This window comes from Apostichopus japonicus, chromosome 12 (genome assembly GCF_037975245.1).
Source record: "Apostichopus japonicus isolate 1M-3 chromosome 12, ASM3797524v1, whole genome shotgun sequence".
NCBI classification, from domain to species: Eukaryota; Metazoa; Echinodermata; class Holothuroidea; order Aspidochirotida; family Stichopodidae; genus Apostichopus; species Apostichopus japonicus.
Genome location: NC_092572.1, coordinates 21,676,080 through 21,688,396, shown reverse-complemented (window position 1 = coordinate 21,688,396; position 12,317 = coordinate 21,676,080). Strand labels below are relative to the sequence as shown.

The 12,317-nt window shown below is 34.8% G+C and overlaps 2 protein-coding genes across 2 annotated transcripts in view; both read right to left on the bottom strand.

Annotated features, from left to right (window-relative positions):
• Positions 1 to 12,317, bottom strand: part of LOC139977853 (fibroblast growth factor receptor-like) — a 67,239-nt gene that overhangs the window by 4,186 nt on the left and 50,736 nt on the right. The window lies entirely within an intron of this gene.
• Positions 1,688 to 8,890, bottom strand: LOC139977866 (uncharacterized). Its single transcript, XM_071987567.1, has 8 exons — positions 8,635 to 8,890; positions 7,578 to 7,888; positions 6,857 to 7,165; positions 4,879 to 5,010; positions 2,664 to 2,682; positions 2,363 to 2,433; positions 1,883 to 1,901; positions 1,688 to 1,749 (listed from the first exon to the last, which is right to left on the bottom strand). Exons 2-8 carry the CDS (start codon positions 7,720 to 7,722, stop codon positions 1,710 to 1,712), a joined length of 735 nt encoding a protein of 244 aa, XP_071843668.1. The 5' UTR covers positions 7,723 to 7,888; positions 8,635 to 8,890; the 3' UTR covers positions 1,688 to 1,709.

Below are 12,317 nucleotides of genomic sequence, written 5' to 3'. Positions count from 1 at the left end.
AAAACCTTCTTGGTTGTTAAGCCAGGGTGAAGGAACTGACAGAATATGGAAACCAATACGTAAAGCAGTTATTATATAATTAAGAGACATAGCTGTCTCAATTATGCCTTCGTGTTTGACCGAAAGCTTGTTTTGTTTAAAGAAAAGTTAGATACGAATAGCAACTTTACAACAAGGAGAAGAGGTTGATTAAAAAATCAGTGTCTGACTAAATAAGCAACAATATTTAGCTGATTACTCAGGCAAGTTTTACATTGCTTACCCCGTATGTCTTAAGGATGGCCATTCCTTCCAAAACTCCCGCTACGTGTTTGATGACGTCAGGAACTGACAATGAACTACAGCAATAGTAGTTCCCTTTATCTTTATCACGTGACAAAACGCTTTGCAGATTTTCACAATTGAGATGTTCACTAATAAGGAACAGTTTACCTAAAACAATGAAGGAATCAAAGATGGGGTTCAATAAAGAAATCTCCATAAATATTGACATTTTATTGGATATGTCTATCTTAATTATCAATTAGAATTATTATCTATATTAACTAAATCCCTCCGAGGATGATTCACTCCTGTTCGGCAATATATAATGACTCTTGACTTAATCAGAAGATCTTGTCGACTCCAGACAGTCCTTGAAATCCTTATCTTTTTTAAACTGTCACTCATCAGGCCCGATGAGGGATGAATGGAGCTAAATCATAACCGGAGAATGTTAGCTTTAATGAAATTGATTAGATTCACTTTCCATCTTTCTTATAAGTACTTTTTCAAAGCATGTAAACTCACTGCCTTGGACAGACATTGCTTCAATCTTCGCTAGATGACTCGATGTTGGCAACTCGAGACATTTTCTTATGAAAGACTCCCAATGAATTTCTTTCTTTCTAATTAGCTTTTCTGAAAATATAACAGAGAAAGGCCAGCAATAAATTAAAGCGTGTTGACGTATATATATCAAAATTTTGCACAAGGACGCTTAATATAAGTGTAATATTTAAATGATTTAAATATGATTGACTATATCAATTTGTGACTCCGACGTTGACATCAGCCTTGGATTATAGATATTGAATATTGAATGTTATCACTAACCTATCATTGTTGTTATTACAACACACTTATTGGTCTCCCCAGTAAGGTTAACAGATCCTATCCATCTGAGGTAGATTTTTCCCATTTTAATATTCATGTTGATGGAAATATCTTTCTCACTCAACATCCGGGCATCGTTTCCTGCAATCGCATTTGCTGTAGAAAAGTAATCTGCCAAAAATTATAAACAAATCTTAAAGGATATATACATCACAAATATACCGTTACCGTTGTAAATGTAACAAAAATAGCTGTTTAATATGATTATACTTAATGATTTTCTTTGGGAGGACATTTATATACAACTTATTAAACATTCATACGTACTATTTCAGTAAATAATAATTATAACTTTATTTTACCGGCTCTCTATACGTACTCTGTTATACGTACTCTGGGCTCTACTTACGGTGTGTAATAAATGTTGTAGTTTCGTAAATGCCTTCATTGATTCATTCCTTTAAAATTAGGTTTATTTTGAGTCAACTTACTAGGTTCATTTCCTTCAGAATGGTGCAGGTTCTGCGAGTTGTCCTCGTCAACAGGTATCTCTGGTAATTCTTTCCTTCTACAGAAATAAACGACGAAAAGAGCCCTGACCGTCCATGATAAATTCATACCAAGGGTGTATTAGCAACATTATACACCTTGGTGCTACTTAAAAATAAAATATTTCAATGCAAGTTATCTGTCAATGTCGAAATATAAAATACTTTAAGCATTCAAAGATACTCTCAATTTCAAAGCGTCAAGGTTTTGCTAGACTAAATTGATAACTAAAGCTTACCTTCCTCCTTTTCGATTGACTGTAAATGAAGTAAATTTATTTCTTAAATTCATTGTCTATAATTGTTTTCGTTTGCATTAAAGTATTGCAAGGTTATAAATACTTTAATATATAATATTTTGAAGCTAAAGATATATAACTTCGTAAAAATACAATAGTTAGTAAACATATTTTTATTTTAATGTTTGAATATAGTGAGTATTAAGTTATGCATTTGAATGTCATTACAGCAACATTAAATAATACCAATGAAATACAGAACATTTTATGTTGTTATATTTAACATTGATTCTAGAACTAACAAGATTACTGTAAGGCTAAATTTATTAATGTCTCTTATTAATTTATCATATATTAAAATGTTTTCTAACATGACAGTAATATACCAGTTCGTAACATGTTATCCAATATGGAACCTTTACAAGGTATTATGTGATAACTCTTATTTAAAGTATGACTTGAAATCAAAATACCCCTTACTTGATTGATCGATATCTGAGGGTCCTTTATCAAGTACTTTCATTGGATGACTTGAGATGACACTCTGGTTTCTAAACCAAATTGGAAACAAAATTGAAGGGACAAAAATCATTTATCGTTTGTATAAGCAATGTTAACACTCCATTGGCTCTCTTATATACAGTAAAGATATTAAATAACCATAATTGTAGTAACGAATGCAGGGACCGGGTTCAGGAAAGACGGGGGATGGGAAGGTGGGTGTGTGAGTGGAGCTGGTCACATGTAGCAATCAGTAGAATATCCTATTCTCAAGACTCACCTTCGTTGGTTCCTTGACACTGTAAGCAAAGAAAGAAATTATACAGTTTGGTGTTTAAATCTTTCTAAAGTGGCCATCGATGATAGAGAAGCTCTATAAGATAACAACACAATGACTAAAACTCAAATGATCATTTCCCTCAAACATGTTTGGTAAACAAAGTAGAACACCAATCTGGTCTAAAACGATGTCTCCTCGGCTGATACTCTACTTTAATATTTCACATTGAAGCATATAACTCCAAGCGTAAATATATATAATGATTAAAAGCACCTCCCCCACCCAACCCAACCTTTCCTCCTTTACCCTCTTAATCTCATATATAACATTTATTATATGATCAAATATGATAAAAGGTTATTATGCATTATTATTCGTAAGCCTCTACTTCTCATCACATGATCAGACTTAATAATTCAGCAACCCAGATGTCAAGCTTATGTATTGTTACCAATGCTTCATTGTAACAATCGTAAAGTGTCGCGGTTATTGAAGATACTTACTGTATGACCGTTTTCATTTTATTAATGTGACATGGTAACACTTTCGTTCTGTCTAATGTCAGTGCATGAATTTTCATTTTCATTATACTACTGTACGGTGTTATTTATGCAAAATACCGTATGTTATCCAAACTCTCTTTCTATGTCTACCTCTTGATAATGTTTCCTAATGTTATTCAATGATCTTTACTTTCTTAAATGGATAGAACCTGAGGATTTTTGTAAAACAAAACACCTTTATAGTTTGAACTGTTTTCATAGTTTCAATAATATTAAGTTCAAATGCGTGTACAATTCTTATACCTACATCTAAATTTCCTGATTGTGAAACAAGCACAAACTAACAGGCCATTGGCAATCGACCAAACTGCACCAGCCACAATCACCCAACTGTCAATAAGGGCGTATTACACAGGTGTTATGATTTTACAGAGTACTCCCTTGGTGCCTTTATTCAAGTTAAATAAAGCACGTATATGCGCATTCACAAACCAGTAGAATCACAGTGTTCGAGTGGTACGAACTTCTGTCTGCGACACAAGATCCGGGGTTCGATTCCTGCCTTCGCCGCCTGATGAGTCCCAAAAGGAGGAACCGGTCGTGAAGTGAAATTTGTCTGGTGTGTTGATAATTATTTATATATTATTCATATATATGCAACTAACAGTTTCACGTACATATTGAGTTTTTTTCACTGCGGCGATCATCAGGCAACTTCTTGAAAGTACGACTGTTTCCTTCAAGGCGGTCAGTGGGTTTATTTGAACGGTTGCCATGACGACATTTGGACACAAATTCGGTACGCTTTTTGATTTTGTTGTAGCATTTTTCGGCTCTGCTTCTTAATTTGAAGAATTTTTCTTCCATACAGAGATTACACTGGCCGGAGCTGCCCTAACGTGTCTTAGAGTGCTTTAGGATTTCCCAAGAAATGAAGTGATCGATTTTCTTTCTTTTTCAAGTCCCAGATATGTTTTGAGAGCTCAGTTAAGTGTTGGTAACGTTCGTTGCGGAAAGATTTGGTGTGATTGTTGTACCTTGCCTAAAAGCTTCCACTAGCCAGACCGATAAACACGGCTGTCTATGGATCAGTAGTGACCTCTGCTTTGTATATTATATCGCTGGCGAAATATTCCCCTGGACAGGGGCAGTCGCTCTTTTCTCTGCAATTACAGGTTATTTGCCTGGTGTCTGTGTTTGTTTTCGATATGACTTGTATATAAATATTTATATATACTTGTAAATATATATATATATTCGTGTTCTTAAATTCACGAATAACTAAGACAACATGAAAATAAGGGGGGGGGGGAGATTCAAAATGATTAAATTGGAGGCCTGAACCTGTATGGGAGGATTAGAGGCAAATAAAAGATTTATAAAGGAGGTGTGAAGCCCTCGGATTATTAAACCGTCTCCCATATAGGTATGTAAAGTGTCTGTAGGTCATCTACAGAAAGAATGTAGGGGTCAAATGGTGCAATATGAGGAGTATTTAGAACATAATTTACGCCTTTCTAAGTACTTATCTAGGCAATTAGGTTGTGCTAAAAGTGATAGAAGGATAGAAAGTAGATATAAAGGAAAGGAGAAGGAGAAAGAAAAAGAGAAAGAGAAGAAGGAGAAGGATAAAGCGAGATACCTATATAACCGTATCTCAAAAAATCCGCTTAACTACATCCTGATGTCATATACTGATGAATAGTCCTTACCTTTCCTCCATAAAAATATACAAGTGAACACAAGTAAACATGCTAACAGAACGCCCACGGAACAAATGGGTATGCCAATAGTGTAGAGACTGGATAGTTGCTTTGGTAAGACGGTGGTTGCGTCATACATATCTGTGGGAAAATAAAAACGCTTAATTGTTAATTAGTGAATATATTCACAGGGTGGATTTACACAAGTTCTTTCGTGAATTAACTTGAGCAAACATGCATCACATGCAACAGAACAGATACAACATCAGGTAAGATACCCTTGAGCTTTCCCGTCACGTGATGTAGAAAGCCAAACATAGTTTGAATCATGGTATGTTAGAAACCCAAAACATCAAGATGTTAAGATCTCTCTCTGAAGTTTGGCTACAATTGAAATGATTACTTTCTGATTCAAGAGTAATTAGTAATTTGATTGCAAAATGATCACTTGACGAGCTTTATTATTATATAACCTGTATCTAATCAAGGAATAGGGGGTGAGACGGGCGTGGTGGTGGCTGTCCGGTCGCCTTCAAAAGTAGAGGGGTGGAATATTTTTCTAACTAGGAGTACTCTCCAAGGTGTGTATAGCTGGATCATCCAGTCGGATCCAGGATCAAGTCTTTCCTGCTATTATTAATTAATATTAATCACGTAATCTTCAAAATATAAAAATTGTTGCAAAGTTAATTACCGTTTAATAAAATGAACGGTGACAGATATGTGTCGTATCACAAAACTGAAGTCGGTAGGTATAGACCTATAAGATATATTAATTATAACAATATTTACATCACAATGTTTGGCAGTTTCCAGGTTACTTACCATGTATGCTATGGTTAACGTTAATGAATCGTTAATGAACTGGTATATACAGCGTGGTTTGTCAAAATTAATAAATAATTCAACAGACAAAAACTAACAAAACAGTAAGAACTTGTTTTGTTTTTTGGTGATTTGTGAATTAGGGCATTGTTAGTTTTCGTCCAGTGAAAAAGATAGAAAGGAAGTGTTAAAAATCTGCGTGGCTCTTATAAAAAAGCAAATATGAAAGTATTAGGATTTAATATTGTCTAGTTTGTGAATTGGAGTAATAATTTGAATTTTTTCAGTGAAAGGAAAATATAACATTCCAAGAAACTATATCTACTGCATAATACACCCGAAGGTAAATTATTAAACTTCGACACCGCAGTGAGAAGTTAAATGATACATGAGTGAAGGGGTTCCTGATGATATCAGCAATTCAATTGCTGATATCAGCAATACATTTGCTGATATCACCAATTCAATTGCTGATATCACCAATTATTTGATGATATCATCAAATCAATTGATGATATCAGAAATTCTACATATCTTTAATTAATTGATGATATCAGCGATTGATTTGGTGATATCAGCAAATGATTCGATGACATCAACAAATGCTTTGATGATATCAGCAAACGATTTGATGATATCACCAATTGACATAGAGATATGTCTTATTTGATGATATCAGCAATTCATTTGCAGATATCACATATTCAATTGCTGATATCAGTAATTCAACGGTGAAAACTTTACTTTTAGGATCAGCGCCCCACTTTAGTTTGTTGGCGGCAAAAGGGAAACTTTAACTGGCCTAGTCTGTATGCATAATGCATACATACGTACATAAGCCTACATTGTATGTACATAGCTAAGTTGTTTTGATCAATGTAGTTGTATTAGTACAACGTAAAACAGTCCTTTTCCAAAGCAGTGGACATACACTAAACAAACTCTGTACGCGTACCGGTACGGTCAGATTGGTCGTGGCTACAACAAGGCACAGAGGAACTGAATTGCTGATATCATCAAATAATTAGTAATATCATCTAATACAGAATAAAAACCAAAACGGCTTGCCATACATAATAAAAACTAAAACGGCTTATCATTTGTACGAAATGAACAGGTGTGTTCAATCTTGAATTATAAACAGGCCAATAGCACTACTTACACACAATGTTTAAACTAGTTTGACGCCTGATGTCTGGTATTGCTATTTGTCCACTTGTTGTGCATGATATCACTGTATCACCCTCTTTCGGTCTATAGTAGAGTGTACTAATGACCGCATTTCGTGTTTCGTTTACTGCGATGCCGTGAACCTCCGGATTGCCATTTATCTCCAACCCAAGAGAAACAAGAGGCCTTCCTCCCTCTGCTACACATTGGATGACAATTTCTTGGTTCAATCTAACATTAATGCTACCATTATTGATAACGTGACTCCCGTTATCAATTTTTAACGTCACAATTGGAGGAACTGCAATTAAAATAGAAGAAAAACATAAAACAACACGTGAAAGACTGAAAGTGGTTTGGAACGCTCTCTGGATGACGCCATTATAACATAAAGGGTAGAAATATCGGACAATTTATGGGATAGGTTATCGGAAAATTAGATTTCCTTGAATGACTTTGAATTAAGCTAGATGCCATGGTATATTACCACATTAAAGTTATCGTGGTAATGCACACTAGTCACAAACAAGGTAAAATAAAATCACTTTCTTTCATACGTATGTTTTCCCCTCAAACGTTCTTTAATTTGCCACAAAACTGACTGGTCACTGGTATTTATGAGCAAAATAACAACCAGTTCTTTCACAATTTTATAACTATGAATTATGTTTGCAATTAGAACTGCATATATTTCAATCAATATGGCACTATACCTTCCACACTAAGTAAGACGGACGACTTTGTCATTCCTCCTTCCACGCAGTCGTAGTATCCTTCCATATCTAGAGTTGCATTCAGGATGAGGAGATTGTAAGAAAATGAACCAGAATCAGAGATGGAAGTAATGTTCAGTTCCATAGTCTTATTATCAAAGATCAAGTGACTCAAGGATAGTATTTTGGGTGGAACATCGTTTCTCTTTACTGCCCATACGGTCTGATCTATTGTACTAACAGCACATGCAAGGGACACTGAATTTCCCAATGCAACGTTTTCGTTTTTAGAACGACTGCGGCCACAAAATCTGCGAAAATAATCGAGATAGATAACACATGTTTCATATTATCTTGAATGTGTCGTCATAATTTCATGAATCAGTAAAAGCAAAAGATCGGGGTGATGTTTTTTGTATCATATTATAAACCACAGTTGTAATGATAATAACAGGTTCAGTTGCTTACACAGATAACTACTAGGTGGGCTTAAGTCTAGAGCACATTGAACTAATAGAGCAGTTAAGGACTAATATAGCAGTTAAGGACTTATAAAGCAGTACAGGACTAATAGAATAGTTAAAGACGTATTAAACAGTAAAAAAAAACTAATAGAGCAGTAAATGACTCAAATAATAGTGAAGTACTTATATAGCAGTTAAACTATCAATATAGCAGTAAAGGGCTAATATATCATTAAATAACTAATAGTTAAGGAATAGAATAATAAAAAGGAATAGAAAGAATAGTTAAGGACTAATATTATTGTGGTAATACACGCTAGTCACAAACAAGGTAATATCAAATCACTTTATTTCAAACGTATGCCAGTAAAGAACTAATATAGCATTTAAATTATTAATATCGCAGTAGAGGACTTATATCGCAGCAAACGACTAATATATTAATAAATGACTAATAGAGCAGTACAGGACTAATATAGCAGTTAAAGACTAATAGCGTAAAGACTAATATAGCAACAAATAACTAAAGAGCAATACAGGACTAATATAGTAGTGAAGAAATTGAAAGAGGTGATGGTAGCAAATATACTTACCAGCAAAGATGAAAAATAAACAGAAAAGAATTGGACAGTATCCACAAATCCGCGATGGTATGTCCATCCTATGAGAGATGTTAGCTTACTTGTGGCTTAATTTTTCATAAACGCTCTGTGTTTGTTGCTATTGCTCTATTATTTGCAGGCTCTGCGATTTGTGTTTCTAGCTTCATACTATACTGCGGATATCTGTTTGCGTAAGTTCATATACGTTTAAGACATTAATTTTTTAAGCCTAACTGCAAAGCCATTAAAAGAACATTGAACTACTATAAGTACTGGCTGATATGGCTTTAAATATACTTGATAATTGTTCCAAGTGCAGGATCACATAATCGAAAGTATAACTTTAGAGTTTCATTTCCGTAGAAGTTAAAGGTGCAGTAGCTGAAGGTAGTATTACTTTCCGTTCAGCAACGCAACTCGCACTATGCGTTGTTCATATACACTACGTATTGGGCATATACACTCTGTTACCAGGTCCTTCAGGGATGCGTGGGGTTATACGAAAGTTAATGATTGACAACCGGTTTAAAAATAAATTCAGTGTTCATGGGCGAAACATGATGAAGACTTGAATATGATGAAAACTTCAATGGTAAAAAAACGAAGACGTACAAGAGAAGTCGAATTAAGGATACAAATGGTACGTAAGTCGTAACCACAATATCGATTGACATATTGCAAGAGACTCTCTGGACTGATCTAGAATAAACACTGATTAGTTGAGAACCAGTAGCTTTTGCAATGCTGGTGAGGTGAGGGGGCATTCTTCATCTCCATCGAAGCGTTCAATAGGGAGAAACAAACCATTGATAAAATGACATGAAGGGTAAAACTAAGCCATTGAACAAATTCAGCGAGATCGACATCAACGCTCTTTTTTGGGGGGAGGGGGGGCTTCAGTTATTTTCAGTCTTTTTATTAAGCATATATACATGTAAACGTAACAGAAACAGTTTTAAAAATGTAAATAGAAAATGATAAACGAATATACTTAACGATAGATTGTTATCATTCAGACCTTTTGCAATATCTTTATATTAATTGTACATATGGAAACTGTGTTCTAAGTGCAATGTGTTTCTCAATACTAAGGATAAAATCCACAGTGCTTTCAAAATGAGCGCGGCTGGGATTTATTTCCTGCATTTTACATTTGTTAATGAAATATTTAGCATGAAGTAAGAAAAAAATTATACTGTTTCATAGGTTTGTCCAATAAATCCAAAAGAGATAATTTTCAAAGTTATTCGGTGTTGAGGAAAACAACAAGAAATAGCATTCCGGAACTTCATAACCCTATCACAGTGCCAAAAGAAGAAGGGATATCTTCATCTTCTAACTTACAGAATGTACATAAAGGAACTTGTCTCCTTTTTTTCTTAAAAAGCAGCTGATTTGTACCAAGAATAAAATGTAAGTATCTAATCTGGTATTAACATATTTTCGTAACCCGAAAACTATAAAAACAATATTAGCAACAGCCAAATATTACCATTATCATTAACTAGATATCCTTCATATTTGATACCAGCAGAGTGAAACACTCCATTAACGACAGTAGCGTTATCAATATGAATCGAGCTGTTGTTTCAAATGATTTTGAAAATAAGCAGAAGGCACTGAAGCTGAAAGCTTACTCCAGAGGGGGAAAAGAGATCAAATCAGTACCCTTCAAGTTAGAACGAAAAAGATAAGTACCTTCGTAACGTTTCAATGACATATTGAAAAGACTGTTCATGCACTATCGATATCACTTAAATATATTTTTACCCAAGCGAATTTCATTGCATATAAGGACAGGCGAACATTAATAATGTTAAATTTCCCCTCTTTGTACGGATAGCGGAGAACCGTCCGCATAATTTATCTGGTTTCCCATCCCATATAAAACTTAATAGATTGTTATTTAAGTCATTCATAAAATACTCTGATGGTTTTGGTAGAAAAGAGAAGAGAAAAACTAATTGAAAGATTGCAAAACTTTTAATCATAATAATTCTGCCAATAGGAGTGCGGTCACGAGTGCACCACTGCTTGAGAGTATCTTTGAGACGAGAAAGTTTTGGTAGATAATTGAGAGTGTTAAGATCAGCTTTTCGATTTGTGGAATTTATACCTCATGATTTAACAGGGCCATAGGTGATGACTATACCACAATTCTTGAACAAAGCAGGAGTATTGTCATAGGTAGGACTTAAAGGGAGGGGAGATGATTTGTTGTAATTTATCAACGCTCTCTTTTGAAATAACATTTAATGCTCTCACTATCGCATATTTCCCTTATATCATCATACGAATGTTCAAAACGATTATTTCTAAACATTTCTGATACTATCTCGATTTCTTGATTTGAAATGAATTTTCAACTGAAAGGCACTTAATACATAGGAAGAGAAGCTTTATTCGAATGTTGACGTAATGGTTTGCTCTTGTTGACTTTCTCGATGTTGGACTATATTATTCTGGCATGGACCACGCTGTATGGTGCACTCGTATGAAAGCTTCGATGAAACTGTTAGGGTACTGTGGTTAGCGCTCACCCTCATAGCTGTTACAGTAACTACGTAGTTCATTTCATGTAACACATGTTACGGTGTTACGAACACAAAGTAGTAATAATGATGCACGACTGTGGGACATGAACAGTAGTTGATGTACCAACCATTAAGTGCCAGTTCATTAACACGCGATTCTACCATGACGTCCCTGAACATGATGTACTCGGAAATGGTCTTTCTTCGTTCTCAGCATGACGAATTGGCGTAATTTAAAAAGAGGTGTGCACTGGAGTCAAACGGTACCGTACCTTAATACTTTATCTTGTAGGCTTGGGTCATCTTCATAGACCCCTTGTCCACTCGCCCAATTCTTTTTCGTCTTAGTTTGGAACTAATAAAATGCTTTGCACTTGTTATAGTGTGATGAACACAAAGTAGTAATTACTGATGCACGGTTGTTGGATATGAGCATTAGTTGCTGTGTGCCATGCAGGGTGTTATCAGGAATCAACTGGATTGGTTATAAATCCGTTAGATTAAAATATGTTCTTGGTTATGTTCAATACTTGACACGACTATTTGATGTACAATTACCAACAAGTAGCAAACTGTTAAATTCATTCGTCCGTCCGTTGCTGTGGTAGTAAGGGGCGGACATTCGGGTGGGGTGGGGTTGAGGGTAGAGGAGTGGGTGACACACACTCCCGTGAAAATCAAAAGTCGTACCAATGTCGATGTCAAATTGGCCACACACCTGGGCAAATTTAGCATGATATTTATACCCATGAACGTAAGAGCAAACAGATAAACGACTTTAGAGTACATCCTGCTTCTATAATGCTTACGAGGACATTCCCCCACCTGCTGTGCTCCCATAATTACACATTGACAAATTCGACACAATATTTTATCTACTCCCTATAAGAACGACGAAATTGTTGAACATATATTTAATAACGAAACTATAAAGAATGAAATTTATACATAAAGTAACTCTTATCTTATACAACGTCATTTAAACAATTAAAAGTACATTTACTTTGGAAGAAAACAAAGAAAGTCAACCTAATTTATAAACCTTTTGTAACTTTATGTCTTTCACATAGTACTTAAACTTTACAGAAACGTGTCTTATCACACTTAAAAACTCATTCATTTTCATGAGTGATCTATAAA

Bases quoted from the DNA above. Each gene is read 5' to 3' on its own strand.
- LOC139977866 (XM_071987567.1), bottom strand. From the start codon at position 7,722: ATGGAACTGAACATTACTTCCATCTCTGATTCTGGTTCATTTTCTTAC. The intron at 7,166-7,577 runs GTATAGTGCCAT...TTTTAATTGCAG, and splicing joins CGTCTTACTTAGTGTGGAAG to TTCCTCCAATTGTGACGTTA. The intron at 5,011-6,856 runs GTAAGTAGTGCT...ATTTTCCCACAG, and splicing joins AACTAGTTTAAACATTGTGT to ATATGTATGACGCAACCACC.